Source organism: Phocoena sinus, chromosome 12, assembly GCF_008692025.1.
Source record: "Phocoena sinus isolate mPhoSin1 chromosome 12, mPhoSin1.pri, whole genome shotgun sequence".
NCBI lineage: Eukaryota > Metazoa > Chordata > Mammalia > Artiodactyla > Phocoenidae > Phocoena > Phocoena sinus.
In genome coordinates, this window is record NC_045774.1 from 49181928 (window position 1) to 49197050 (window position 15123).

General features: G+C 43.7%; 1 protein-coding gene across 1 annotated transcript in view; it reads left to right on the forward strand.

Annotated features, from left to right (window-relative positions):
• Nucleotides 1-11654, forward strand: part of SLC22A16 (solute carrier family 22 member 16) — a 33344-nt gene extending 21690 nt beyond the window's left edge. Inside the window, exons 5-8 of the mRNA XM_032651518.1 lie at nt 850-977; nt 3099-3208; nt 4216-4315; nt 11282-11654. Of these exons, the coding sequence (XP_032507409.1) occupies nt 850-977; nt 3099-3208; nt 4216-4315; nt 11282-11479 (536 nt within the window). The 3' untranslated portion in view covers nt 11480-11654. The remainder of the gene's footprint in view (nt 1-849; nt 978-3098; nt 3209-4215; nt 4316-11281) is intronic.
• Nucleotides 11655-15123: the final 3469 nt, after the last annotated feature.

The window sequence follows — 15123 nt, forward strand, 5'->3', positions numbered from 1 at the left end:
TGCAACTGAGTTTAATTTCTGATGTACTGCTAAGAATATTAACTCAGAAAATATGTGTCCACCTGCAGAGATATGTTCCCAAAATTGTAAGAGACATGTAGACCCAGACCTGCCGGTCCAGGTGCTTGCAGCATTCTGTAGTTGAATGGGAAAATGCACATCAGTCCTAAAAGGCAGTGGTGGGTAGTGTCCTGGGGTTAGGCAAGCTCCGGAGGGTCGAAAGAACAGACCTTTGAATTACGTGGACAAGCTAGGCTAGTAAACAGTGACAGTTTCTCAAAGGCTATTATTGGGTTTGGTCAGTTTTGCTGAGAGAACTTCTTGCTTGCTCCCTGATGCATTCTGGCTGATAGATGAAAAGCTGGCACTGAATTTTCTACTTTAATTGCTATGTTCGAAGTTACAGTACAAACATTTCCCCATAGTTCTGCCAAGCAGAAGAAGCCAAAGGTCAAAAAAGATCAATGTTGCCTATTAATTTACATATTTATTCATTCAACCAGCCCATGCTCCAGTCACTGTGTTGTGTCCTGGGGAGCTTCCTGCTTAGTCTGGGATAAGATTCCGAAGACAGGGGATAAGTGCTAGGCAGATTATGTGAGCGTTAGTGCACGTCACAGCAAACATCCTGCCCACTCCAGTGAGTTTAAAAGTCGTGGGACTTGCTGCCTCTCAGGCAGTTGTTAGATAGTTCTTAGAAGCCCCTGGCAGCAGAGAGAGGGCTGACCATTCCTTTTGGGTGGCATAGGGAAGCTCTTTAGAAGGCAGGGTCCCCTTGTTAGAAGGCAGGGTCCCCTTGTTCAGTTGGACACTGTGGCTATTGAGATGTATCATTTTGCTCCATGACAGGTGCCGTGGAAATTCCTGCCTACATCTTTGTGTGCTTCGGGATGGACCATGTGGGGAGAAGAAGCATTCTGGTTTTCTCCCTTCTCTCAAGTGCAGTGACCAATGGTGTGATTCTGGTGATCCCCAAGGTGAGTTACTTTATGTTTTATTTAGGGAATGGTTAGTTATACTATGACAGTGTGATGGGAGCATTTTCAGCTTATGAATATGAAGAGGAATTAAGACATATGGATAGAGTATATGCTGTACATAGTATTTTAAATGTTTTCTTTAACAGTGATTCTTTCTCTGTTACACAGATAGTTGAAAATTTAAGGAAAAAAAGGAATGTGGGGCGGGGGTAGAGGGAAAAGCCTATAATCCCACTTCCGAGAGATGGCCACGGTTGTATTTTGCCAACATGACCATCCTGAGTGAGAAGAGTAGATTGCACCTTCCAGTAATTATCGTCATCTTAAACTTTTATTCATTCATGAGAGATCTATCCAGCATCTAGTATGTGCCAGGTTCTTTTCTAGGTGCTGAGGATGTGCAGTAAGTCAAGTTTCTCTGAGTATAATAAAAAAAACAAAATAGGACGAGGGATGGAGAATGACTGTGTATGGAGGGGGAAGGCACATGTGAACAATTTTATTTTATCTAAGGTGATTGAGGATGGTGTGCCTCTCAGAGAAGGTGATGTTTGATCAGAAACCTGAAGGAGGGAGGGAGCCATGGAGACAGCTGAAAGATATGATATGTCTTATGTTCAGGATTGTTCCAGTTGAAGTAGGCTTGTGGTTTTTTTTTCTCCACTGTGGTAGGTTAGTAGTTTCCAATTTCTAGTGTGCATAAATCCCCCGAGGGTCTTGTTTTTAAAATTCAATTTCTTAGTGAGAAACAGTGCCATAAACTACTGAAACGACTTTCACATTCCTGTATTTTGGCAAACTCCATCCCCTAGCATACCTCTTGCGCCCAGAAGTGCTCTTCTCTTTCCCCCCAAAATGGAAAACCTGTATTTTCATTCTCAATATGGAAAATATGGTCACTATAACAATACTTTTAAATACTTTGTTTTAAATCGATTTAATAATTATTAAGCAATAGTATCTCAACATTTAGATCAAGGCATTTTAAGTTTTGCATATTGTTTGAAATTTAACTTAAGCTAACCAGTGACTGCCTTTTATAGTAACGCTTCACTTAATTATCAGGTTTGGTGAATCAAATGTTTTATGTATTGACGTTTCCAGGTGATTGATATATACAACTGATACACATCAGTTAAAACTGCTTAAGACGAGGAGGTCTCTGCCAATTTGAGGGAGCTTCATCCACACCCTTTTTGTTTGTGTTTTTAAGTAGCTTGCAGTTACATTTGTTGAGTTAATGGCAGCTGTCTTTGAGCGGTGAAGATTTAGGGAAACCCTAGAACCTTCAGGTTCTACGGTGGTTAAGCCCCAGCGGCAATGTGGAAGACAGGAAAGTGGCTGATGGGGATTTCTAGAAATAGAGTACTAACCCTTAGCCACAAATTTTTCCCCTCTAATAAAACTTCTCTCCAAATGGTAATGTCAACACAATACAAAAATTTTAAGTCCCATTAATTCATTCAACAAATATCGTCTACAATAGTAATTAAGGTGACAAGGTGACACTGGTTGCCTTAGTAGAGGCACCACCAAATCTCAGTAACTTCACATCATAGACATTTATTTCTTGCTCATAGAAAGTTCGATGTGGGTGTACCTCGTTGGTGGCTGTGGGAGTGGTGAAGGGGGTGTTTGGCTCCATGGAATCATTCAGGGACTCGGGTTGACAGAGGTGCTGCCACTCCTCACACATGAGCTCCAAGGTCACCTGGGTCTCAACACCCATCTGGCAGACAGAGGAGGAGAGAAAAGATCGACTGTGGGAGGTCTCTGAGAACCACTGCAGGAAATAGAACATGTCAGGGACAACAGCAGAAACCATCTGGGAGGGTCTCATTCCAAAGTGTCTCTCCCCAAATAGCTTTTCTTATTTAGTAATTTGAAATCTCCAAGGCTGCAGGGAGGCACAATAAAACTTTCCTCTAAATTTCATAAAGATGGAAAGCTTTTGCAGACTATGTGTTGAGTTTACAAAATAAAACTCTTCATTGTTCTGGAAAATACTGGAGAATTAGAAAGTTTTAAGTAATAATTTTAATGATTTTCTATTTTTCTTTTAAAAATATTACTTGATGACAAAATGATGGTCTATTTTGCTAATATATATTTTTTCAGGATTACCATGTTTGGTGTGTGGTGGCAACTATGGCTGGAAAATTTTCCATAGGGGCAGCGTTTGGCCTTATATACCTTTATACAGCAGAGATGTATCCAACCACTGTAAGGTAAGAGTTACTTATTTTTCTGTTGTTCTCTTGTTATCTTTCACTTATGTGTCATTTGATTTCATCTGGCCTTTGAGTATAAATGCTTTCTTTCCGTAGAAGTTACTGGAGCTCCGAGCTATGGGGGGGTTACATGATGACGCTAATTCTGAATCTGAGGCTTTGTCTATACGTCATTAGCAAGGATATTAGAGAACTTGTTTTGAAATAACACTCTTATTATCCTAAAACCATTTTAAGTCTCAAACACAGTCGACTTACATCGACTCAAGGCTAATTTTCTCAGGTTGTATCTCTTGATGTCCTGATGTCAGTTGTGTTAGTTTGTCAGGGCTGCCATAACAAAGCACCACAGACTGAGGGGCTCAAACAACAGAAGTGAATTTTCTCACAGCTGTGGAGGCTAGAAGGCTGAGATCAAGCTGTGTGGCAGGTTTGGTTTCTCCTGGGGCCTTTCTCCTCAGCTTAATAAGAGATACTTATTCATGTTGAAGGCACATTCTTTGCTTCCTACTAGACATTCTATAAGGTTTAAATAACTTTTAAAGGAAAGCACGTTAAGATATTGCTTGACTTTAAAAAATTGAAATAGGATGTTCCATAGATATAAATCTTTCAGTTTCCCAAATCCCCACTCCATACCCCAAATAAACTCCTGCTCTACAAGACTGATGTTATCCGCAATATTAGACTCAATGAGCATATGTAAGGGCCTCATCTGCATAGCTGATGCTGATTGGTTTCCCTGCTTTTTTGGTCTTGAATTGTCTTGAATTATCTGCATGTTTGTTTACACTGCTGTTTCACAGAATGAGAATATAAATCATGAACGATTCTTTAAAAATTAAAGTAAAATTATTTCCAAGTATATTAAGCTAAGTTTTACTATTTATTCTCTGCTGGAAGGGTGGACAGGGGCTCTGGGCAGCTGTTCCCTCACTCTCTGCAACCTGTGCCTTTCTTGTCTTCTGTTCTTGCTGCTGTATTAATCCTCTCCGCGTTTCCAGGTCGCTGGCTGTGGGGAGTGGCAGCACGGTGGGCCGTGTGGGGAGCATCGCGGCCCCATTCTGCATTTACCTCTCCAGCTTTTGGATCTTCATGCCACAGGTGTTCATCAGTTGATAGAACTTTACTGAGATAGCAGCGAGGCAGAAGAGCTGACTGCCTTCTATATTTTTATTTATTGGAAGCCAATTTATAATTCGGTTATGGGGGTTTATAGAAACCTAATTAACAGCTCACCAGCTGGTAAGTAGGGTGGTGGGTTGCTGTTTTTCTTGTTCGTTGATTGCCTTCTCCCCCTCTTCCCCATCCCGCCCCGCCTCCGGCTGTGAGCTGTTAGTCGCAGCTCTGCCAGCCAGAGCAGGGCCTCTGCTCAGCACATTGTGAAGCCGGGACTGCGCAGGGAGAGCTCTGGTCTCTGGTCTCTCAGCCGGCGCCCCTCTGTCTGGATCCGCAGGCTGCCTCCCACCCCCAGCCCTTGCCTCTGTGTTCTCACCGTGTGACGGCTGGTCAAGGCCAGTTCTGGAGGCTGCTGCTCCCGGAAGGACCCAGTGGTGTCTGGCGGAGAGGTGTAGGGATCTGTGGTTTCCAGCTTCCCCGAAACTTGAGGGGCTCTTCACAGGCAAGGCTGCCTGCGTGCTTCCTCCTGGCTCCGGCAGTGTGAGCCGTCCTCCTGGTTATGAAGTGTGCGAGGGGTTCTGTGCAGTTTGCACGTGTCCTCGTGGCCGGGCTGAGAGTTTGGGAAACCACGCGGACCACTGTTACACACCCGGGTCAGGAAGAGGATGGGGGGAGGGGAGGGGAGGGGGCAGGGAAATGCGGACAGTGCGGAATGTGGGGGGTGGCCTGAGGGGCTGCACCACCAAGGGGAGAGCCCTGGGTGGGCCGGCCCTCCCTCCCCCTCCAGGCTCCCTCTCCGGGACTTCTTTGTCCTCGTTCTCTCTAGGCTGTTCCCTCTGGGGCTTCTCCTGTGCTCCTGTCTTCTGATTGCTTCATTCTCCAAGAGCCATTCTGGCTCTCTTTTTCAGTCCCTGCGCGCGGTGACCTCTCCTGATTCTGACTTCTCTTCCAAGCAGCAGACCCACTAGCCCCATGGATAGTCTCCCTGGGTGACTAAACAGCTTCACCGTTTCCCAAACCCAGCCGGCCGGTGACTTGCACTTCCTCCACCCGTCTCCCCTCTGCGGTAGGAGTCTGTGGCCTGCAGCGTGACACTCGAGCACCAACTTTTTATTCTCCCACCCCCTCCAACCCACGACACCGAGTCCTCTCCTTCTCTCTCACAACCAGCCTACTCACCTACTCCAGTCCAGCCCCTCATCACCGCCTGCCTCTCTGGTTCCTTCCCTGCACACGCCCCCGGCCCCATCAGAGTAGTTTGCTGAACCGGAGCTCTGGTACAACTGCCCCTCACCTTCAGAGCAAAACCCAAACTCTGCCTGATACTCATGGCCTTTCCAGACTGACCCCCCTGCCCATGTTCCCTATTTTGTTTTGTTTCCTCACACACTTCCCCCTCCTCTCCACACCCTGTTCTCATTCATCCCCACCGGCGTCCTCTGCCCCAACACCCCCTCTGCAGAGAATGCTCCTCCCCCCACAAACTTCATGTATCTTTTTTTTTTTTAAGAGAATGGGACCAGTTTTATACATTCTGTAGCCATGAAAGTAATGTTAAAACCAGAAAAGCAGATAAGGCTAATTGACTAAACCAGGACCACCTGTGGAGGAGAGAAGGGGAGGCTTCTGGGGTGCAAGCAGTGTTTTCTTGTGGGTGATCAAGACCATGATGTGTTTGCTTTATAATTATTTCTTAAACTGTGCATTTATTTTATGCATTTAAAAAAATTATATCATATTTTACGGTAGATAGATATAGACCTTTTTTTTTTTTTTCCTTTTTGAGGGGTAAATCCAAGAACTTTTAGGATCCAGGCTGCCTCAGAAGCTTGCACTCCATCTGGGTCAGAGCCCTGAGGGCTCCCAGGACCGTAAGATGCGTTAAGGCAGTGATTTCTTCCCAGTATGTCTATGAAGTCCCTTTCACAGGGTCTTCCTGGACTTCGTGGAGAGCAACGGCCTCACCAGGTTCTTCTGGATGAGGGTGTCCTGGAGCTTTAGTGGCTGTGACTTGCATGGCTGGGGAAATGAGACCAGAGCTGGACCCACTTGCCTCATTCCTAGTTCGTCCTCCTGCACTGCCTCTGCCGGACAACTAGTGGAAGGCCCAAAGCTCTAGGGGTTTAGATGAGGCAGCTAAACCTCTTTTAAGACCAGAGCAAACTCCACTTCTTTAAGAAGCCCACCCAGATCCAGTGATGCAACCTCTCCCTTTCCCAGGTCTGCATAGCACTTCGTGTGTACCCTTTCCGCAGCCCGCTGTCACAGTCTGGCTGTATTATTCACATGTATGTCTTTGTCCCCCAGTTAAATTGTTGAACTCTTGCAGGATAGGGCATTTTGTGTACCCACAACTGAGTCCACCGGAGCATTTCTCTCACCTTGCGTGCCATTCATGCTATAATTTACTTAATATTTTAAATCAAATAGAATGGCTTTTAAAATTTAGCTTTGCCCTAAACAACAATAACAGTGAAATCATGGGTGTTATACTAGTTAACATGTTTTTCTAAAATTCACTAACAATCTCATAAGTAGTAAAACAAATTGAGACGGCCTTAAAAAAAAAAAAAAAAAAAAAAAAAATCACCTGGTATACACAGGTGGTATGCGTCTGCTCTTTGGGAATCATTGGCTCAGCAGGGTTCTCTCTTGTGTCCCAGTAACAGGCACTCAGTCGTTTGCTTAATTGGGGGCGTTGGGTCTGGCCTACACAGAAAGGAGTTTTGGAGAATCCACCACTCTTTTTAGGTCACGGACTTTTCCAGAAGCATCTCCTTTGTGCTAGCACTTTATGTTCTTTGTTAAATAAATAAAAGATAAAAATGGAAAAGATGTTTTTAAAAATAAGCTAAGACACACAGAAGAAGATAGACAAATCTATAAAAGCAAACTGCTATAAAATCACTAAAACCAAATAAAGATTTTTTTTAAAGAACATCCATAACGGTCCATTATGGACTACAGAGTTAAAAGGGGTTTTTAAATTTTATTTAACAGGTACTTAAATAGTGCTTGTTATGTAACAAGCTCTATTTTTTTTGGTTTTTTTTTTGCGGTACGCGGGCCTCTCACTGTTGTGGCCTCTCCCGTTGCGGAGCACAGGCTCCGGACGCGCAGGCCCAGCGGCCATGGCTCACGGGCCCAGCCACTCCGCATCATGTGGGATCTTTCCGGACCGGGGCACGAACCCGCGTCCCCTGCATCAGCAGGCAGACTCTCAACCACTGTGCCACCAGGGAAGCCCACAAGCTCTATTTTAAGTGCTTTACAAGAAGTAGTCTTCACAGGATGCAGGTACTGTTTTTGTTATCCCTATTTAAGTGACAGAACTTGGGTTCAAACCCAAATACCATGCCTTTTGCATAGGTCAAACAAATAAACAAACAGTCCTAAAAGGGATGCAGAGAAATAAGTTTTTCCTCCACCCTGACCCTGGTCCCCCCTTCCCCAGGACAACCTCTGTCAGCAGGGTCTTGTGTATATTTGCAAAAGTATTCTGTGAAGGTACTTCCTTTGGATGTAGTATATGTTACTTGTTATTTTTAATGAGTAAAAAATAAATTATTAAATTTCTCATTAAGCTTATTTATGGGTGTCAAACTGCCTAGGGAGCCAGTATTTTCATTTTGAGGAATAGGAATGGTAATCTAGAAGATAAGCTTATATTTTCTCTTTCAAAAAGAAGCACGTGAAAATCACTCCTTCTGTTGCTTTTATTATCAACCATCGTTTTTTTAGTAATCTAAGGAAAAAAAGTGGACACCTAATTCATATCCTGTTTGTATTCATGAACTCATTTGGCAAAGGTTGAGTGTTGATTTTGAATTAGCCTCCCTGCTAGGTGATAAGCAGCAGAGATGAAAGAAACAGCATTTGTCCTGAGAGATGTCCAGTCTGGTGCAGAAGGCAGAAGCCCCAGAGAAGAGGGCTGTGGTAGGGAAATGCTGGGGTTATGGGGTGGTAGGCGAGGGCTACCAACCGAGCCTAGGGCCAGAGGGGAGGTTTCCCAGAGGAGGGGGCTTTAATCTGTGTCTGGAGGAGCCAGTGAGAGTCAGCAAGGTGGAGGGGGAGAGAAGGGAGTTCCACGCCGAGGAAACAGGAAGGCAAAAACTTAGAGGGAAAAGGAACTTGACCAGTTTGAGTTTGGATGCAAGCATTACTGCTAACACCCAGGGTGGGTTGAGGGAGCCAGGAGATATGGGTGAAAAGATGGGCAGGATCTCAAAGGAGAGCAGAACAGAAGAACATTCAGACCTAAAGGTGGGTTGGAGAGGACAGGATGGAAAAGTTGTATCCACAGGACCCATGATGAGTTTGCATATGGTGGAGGGGGGCAGCTGGAAGGATGGGAAGGTTGTCCTCGGGGCTGGAGGGAACCCGGAGGGGGAACAAGGTTGAGGTGGGGAAGGACAGTGCACTTGAATTGTGGGTGATGAATGTGAGGTACCTGCTTGACGGCAGAGGCTGGGGGAGGCATCCAGGAGGCAGGTCTGGAGATCAGGGGACACCCCCATGGGAGGTACAGATTTGGGAGTCAGCTTATGAAGAGATGAGGGAGACTGAAGAGCAGAACCCTGGGAACGGTGGCGTTTAAAGCCTGATGGGAAGAGAGGTCCAGGGCAGAGACTGAGATGCAGCAGCTGGGGAGCCAGGGAGGTGACCAGAACCCCAAAGGAGGAGGGCAGGTGAGGAAGGTAGGACAGGACAGCGGCTAAGAAAGAGCAGAACAGGAAAACGTGCATCAGGTTTGGCAGCTAGGAATCTGTGGCCTGGGAAGAGCAGCTTCTGTGGGTGGTGGGAGTGGGCCATGCTATGAAAAGCAGGATGGAAGGAGAAGCAGTGAGCGCTGTGGAGAGGATGGGCTGGGGGCTGCAGTGGGTGTGGGCTGAGGCAGAGGGCCTCTTTTGCTTGTTTCAAAAGACTTGAGAGTAGTAATGATAGCTACCATTTATTGACTCCTTAACATAAGCCAGTCCCTGTTTTGAGTGCCCTAAATGTGTTACTTAATTTTATCCTTCCAACAGTCCTTTGGGGGCAGGTAGTAGTATTATTTCCATTTTACAGATAAGGAAACTGAGGAGCAGGAAAGTTAAGTCACTTGCCCAGGGTCATACAGGTCGCAAATACAAGTTCCTGGGCAGAGTGGGTACAGAAATTATAAGAGGCTCAAGAACTTCTATTTTTACCGAGGGAAGCTAGCCAGTGGAAAGGAAAGGATCAAACATCAGTGAGAATTGGGATTGACATATAGAGACTACTATATATAAAGTAATCAACAAGGACCTATTGTATAGCACAGGGAACTCTTCTCAATACTCTGTAATGACCCATAGGCAAAAAGAATCTAAAAGAGAGGGGATATATGTATAGGTATAACTGATCCACTTTGCTGTGCAGCAGAAACCAACACAACATTGTAAATCAACTATACTCCAATACAGATCTTTTAAAAAGTTAGATCCAATTGATGCGTTCCAAAAAAACAAATCAGCGGGTAAGAAGGGAGGTCTACTGATGGAGGAAGACCCCACCCCACCGGCACCCTTCCACCTCCCACCCGCAGGAGGAGGTGAGAGGCGACAAAGGCTCCTCCTTGCCGGAGGCGGGGGCGGGGGGGGGAGGGGGCAGGGGGGAGGGGGAAGGGGTGGGGGGAGGGGGAGGTGTTTGGGATGCTTGTAGTGGGGTTGGGGGAGCTGGCCAAGGGCCGTGGGAGACCAGGTCTTCTGCTGAGAGTGAGAGAGGAGATGGAGTGTTCTGAGTTTGTTTAGTGCCTGACTATTCTTACCACCAAGTTAAAAAGGAAAATCCATTCTTGTCTGGGGTATTCCATTTGATTCTATTTCTTGTTTAGACTTATTCAGTGTTTTTCAGACCCTGGCAGAGGGCTCTTCTGGGGTTTCTACGTCCTTTGCAATGTCACTTTAGATTCTGTTACTGCTTCTAGGCTTACTCATGTATTTCTAGATTTAGGTTGTCAGCGTTCTGCAAAGAAAGTAAGGAACCGTCTTCCCGGGTCACGTCTGTTAGTGATGTGGCCTCACAGTGCGTCACAGTTGCACTGTGTCTCAGAGGCTGTAAAAGCACCAAGTATGCAGATTTATCAGAAAAACCGTGCCTTAATTTATTTTTATGGGGTCTTCCCGGGCAGTATTTTTTGCTAAAGGGGTTTAAATTATATAAGGACAAAGTTTTTACAGACCATAAAGAGATTTAGTTCTAAAATCCACCCAAAATCTACATAGTGATCAACAGAGAATAGATGTGCAGACTTTAGTTTTTAATGTGATTTGCATTTTTAAAAGCAAACACCTTGGTGCTAGTCTAAAAGTTTGCCTTTTATGTGTCAAAACCTGGAAAGTTAAGAAATACTGAATTTTTACAGGAAATCACTTGGACCCACCCCTCCCCCACAGTAGCAGCTAGTTTCCATTGCCTCTGTTTTGTTTCCCCCTAAATTCTGTAGGTTTTGGTTCATTGAAACATTCATTTGTGCATACATGCATTCATTCATTCCCCACCATTTATTGGATGCTGATAGCATGTCAATTTTTGGGGCCAGGGCAGGGTTGACTAAGACAGTCCCTGGCCGTCAAGTCCAAATCCAAGACTCTGGGTTTCCCCATGAGACTCTGGAGTCTGGGAAGACAGGGCAGGGACTTTTTTTCCCCTGTGTAGCTCCTAGGACAGTGCCTACATGAGTAATAATGCAGGTAATAACTGGGATTTATTTAGTAGGTGGTTAATGAGTGATCAGATTAAGCCTAGTCAACAAATTAAAGAACCCCTGGACCAGCATAAGTAACCAAAAGGTCTCACTGAGGAATAAATGACAACTGTTAGGTCAAATTCAATTCTGTTGCCCTCTGAAAAAGGTTCAGAAATGACTATTCTTTGAAGGATACCCTTCTTTCTCGATGTGTCACTTATTCTTTTTTTAATTCCTTCTAGTTGCTTGTTGGGACTTCGGCCTTCGTGAGTGGAGTGCTAACGTTCATGCTTCCAGAAACCCTCGGGAAGCCTCTGACAACTACTTGGGAGGAGACTGAAAAAGAGAGCAGTTCAGGCAAATTACTTTCCACGACCGATAATACTGCATTAGAAAATATCGCAGTGGTTAACTCTGAGGATTCCGGTCTTAATAAATAAATGTGCCAGACGTGCTGTGTAGCACCTGAAATATTGTTTAATGCTTTTGTATTAGAGGAACATTATTCTCATCTCCTGCATGTCACGTGTATGTGTCTTTTTTTTTTTAATTTTGTAGGAAAGTTTTGAAACAATGGTTTTGTAAAAGTAGAAGAAATAAAAAGCAAGATGAGAATCCGCATTTTTTTTACACTGCTTTCTTATTGCCACAAAATATTTTTCCGTATTTGTTCTTCTGTGTCACTGATTCTTGCAGCCCTGAGGGACCGCTACACACTCCCTTCAGTATCAGGATCCCCTCCCCCCAACACCGGGACTATCGACTGGGAAGACGAGGGGGCATGTGAAAGTGTTTCTTTTGACAAAGCTGCTCGAAGATTCTATTTCTGATATTCCTTCATCTCTTAGGAGAATCATAGCTCTAAATTCAAGTTTTCAAGTCATTCAGAAATGCCCCATCAAAAAACACTTGTCTAACCATGAAAATTGTAGCTACACAAAAAGATACCTTGCTTTCCAGCACCCTGAAGGAAGAGGGCTTGAATATGCAGACACATGTGCTTGTGTTTGGCCCAGTTAAGGGACACACATCTGCTAGGGGCCAGGAGTGAGTTTTCTAGCCTGACAGTCTGATTTTTCCTAAATTTACCAAATTCTCTCCATAAGTCTCATTCCCTGTACATAGAAGCTGTGGCATTTTAGTGTATTGCAAACTTTTTTTTTTAAAAAAAGGGAACTTGATTTTTATTTATTTATTTATGTCTGTGTTGGGTCTTCATTGCTGCGCGGGCTTTCTTTAGTTGCAGCAAGCAGGGGACTACTCTTTGTTTTGTGCAAACTTGTTATTGCAGTGGCTTCTCTTGTTGCAGAGCACGGGTTCTAGGCACACGGGCTTCAGTTGTTATGGCTCGCAGGCTCTAGAATGCAGGATCGGTAGTTGTGGTGCACTGGCTTAGTTGCTCTGAGGAATGTGGTATCTTCCCAGACCAGGGCTTGAACCCGTATCCCCTGCATTCGCAGGCGGATTCTTAATCACCGCAGCACCACCAGGGAAGTCGGCAAATATTTTAAGTTTGTAGATCATCTAGGAAATTGACATCTGGATCTGTTCCCAATATTTAAAAAAAATTTTAAGTATTCTTGCCTTTTAAACATAATTTATAGAAAGATTTACTTTTGTAAAGATTTTACTTTTGTAAAGTAATAAACTTTGTTTCCTCAACTTCACTTTTTTTTTTTGCGGTACGCGGGCCTCTCACTGTTGTGGCCTCTCCCGTTGCGGAGCACAAGCTCCGGACGCGCAGGCTCCGGACGCGCAGGCTCAGTGGCCATGGCTCACGGGCCCAGCCGCTCCCTGGCACGTGGGATCTTCCCGGACCGGGGCACGAACCCGTGTGCCCTGCATCGGCAGGCAGACTCTCAACCACTGCGCCACCAGGGAAGCCCTCAACTTCACTTTTATTTCGCAAAAATAGATTAAGATTCTGAACATTTCAGCTGCAGAATTATGGCATAACCTTATCTGTTAAAGGAGTTTGCATTCTACATAAGTTTCCCATAGGTTTTGGGTATTTTCTTCACTTGGGTTTCATCAGAAGTTCATTATTTTTTCCTTTGCTCTTGAAATTTAGCTGTTGGATATGTCTTACGTCCAGTACATTAGAATTGATGAAGCGTTAGTGTTATCTGCAGAGGCAAGTAAAAGATTAAGACAATCGTAGAGATACTGTTGTTTAAAAAGCATTGCTGGGCTAAAAAGCATTGCTTGGGTCTTGATTTGTGACCCAAGATATGATCTATCCTGGATAATGTTCCATGAGCACTTGAGAAGAAAGTATATTCTGTTGTTTTTGGATGGAATGTCCTATAAATACCAATTAAGTGCATCTTGTTTAATGTATCATTTAAAGCTTGTGTTTCCTTATTTATTTTCATTTTGGATGATCTGTCCATTGGTGAAGTGGGGTGTTAAAGTCCCCTACTATGACTGTGTTACTGTCAATTTCCCCTTTTATGGCTGTTAGTGTTTGCCTTATATATTGAGGTGATCCTATGTGGGGTCCATAAATATTTACAATTATTGTATCTTCTGCTTGGATTGATCCCTTGATCATTATGTGGTGTCCTTCTTTGTCTCTTGTAATAATCTTTGTTTTAAAGTCTATTTTGTCTGATATGAGAATTGCTACTCCAGCTTTCTTTTGATTTCCATTTGCATGGAATATTTTTTCCATCCCCTCACTTTCAGTCTCTATATATCCCTAGGTCTGAAGTGGGTCTCTTGTAGACAGCATATATATGGGTCTTATTTTTGTATCCTTTCAGCCAGTCTATGTATTTTGGTTGGAGCATTTAATCCATTTACATTTAAGGTAAATATTGATATGTATGTTCCTATTACCATTTTGTTAATTGTTTTGGGTATGTTATTGTAGGTCTTTTCCTTTTCTTGTTTTTCCTGCCTAGAGAAGTTCCTTTAGCATTTGTTGTAAAACTGGTTTGGTGGTGCTGAATTCTCTTAGCTTTTGCTTGTCTGTAAAGGTTTTAATTTCTCCATCGAATCTGAATGAGATCCTTGCTGGGTAGAGTAATCTTGGTTGTAGGTTTTTCCTTTTCATCACTCTAAATATGTCCTGCCACTCCCTTCTGGCTTGCAGAGTTTCACTGAAAGATCAGCTGTTAACCTTATGGGGATTCCCTTATATGTTATTTGTTGTTTTTTCCTTGCTGCTTTTAATAATTTTTCTTTGTATTTAATTTTTGATAGTTGGATTAATATGTGTCTTGGCGTGTTTCCCCTTGGATTTATCCTGTATGGGACTCTCTGTGCTTCCTGGACTTGATTATCTATTTCCTTTCCCATTCTAGGGAAGTTTTCAACTATAATCTCTTCAAATATTTTCTCAGTCCCTTTCTTTTTCTTTTCTTCTTCTGGGACCCCTATAATTCGAATGTTGGTGCATTTAATGTTGTCCCAGAGGTCTTTGAGACTGTCCTCAATTCTTTTCATTCTTTTTTCTTTATTCTGCTCTTCAGTAGTTATTTCTACTATTTTATCTTCCAGGTCACTTATCCACTCTTCTGCCTCAGTTATTCTACTATTGATTTCTTCTAGAGAATTTTTAATTTCAGTTATTGTGTTGTTCATCATTGTTTGTTTGCTCTTTAGTTCTTCTAGGTCCTTGTTAAATGTTTCTTGTATTTTCTCCATTCTATTTCCAAGATTTTGGATCATCTTTACTATCATTATTCTGAATTCTTTTTCAGGTAGACTGCCTATTTCCTCTTCATTTGTGAGGTCTGGTGGGTTTTTATCTTGCTCCTTCATCTGCTGTGTGTTTTTCTGTCTTCTCATTTTGCTTATCTTACTGTGTTTGGGGTCTCCTTTTTGCAGGCTGCAGGTTCGTAGTTCCTGTTGTTTTTGGTGTCTGTTTCCAGTGGCTAAGTTTGGTTCAGAGGGTTGTGTAGGCTTCCTGGCGGAGGGGACTAGTGCCTGTGTTCTGGTGGATGAGGCTGGATCTTGTCTCTCTGGTGGGCAGGTCCACATCCGGTGGTGTGTTTTGGGGTGTCTGTGACCTTATGATGATTTTAGGCAGCCTCTCTGATAGTAGGTGGTGTTGTGTTCCTGTCTTGCTAGTTGTTTG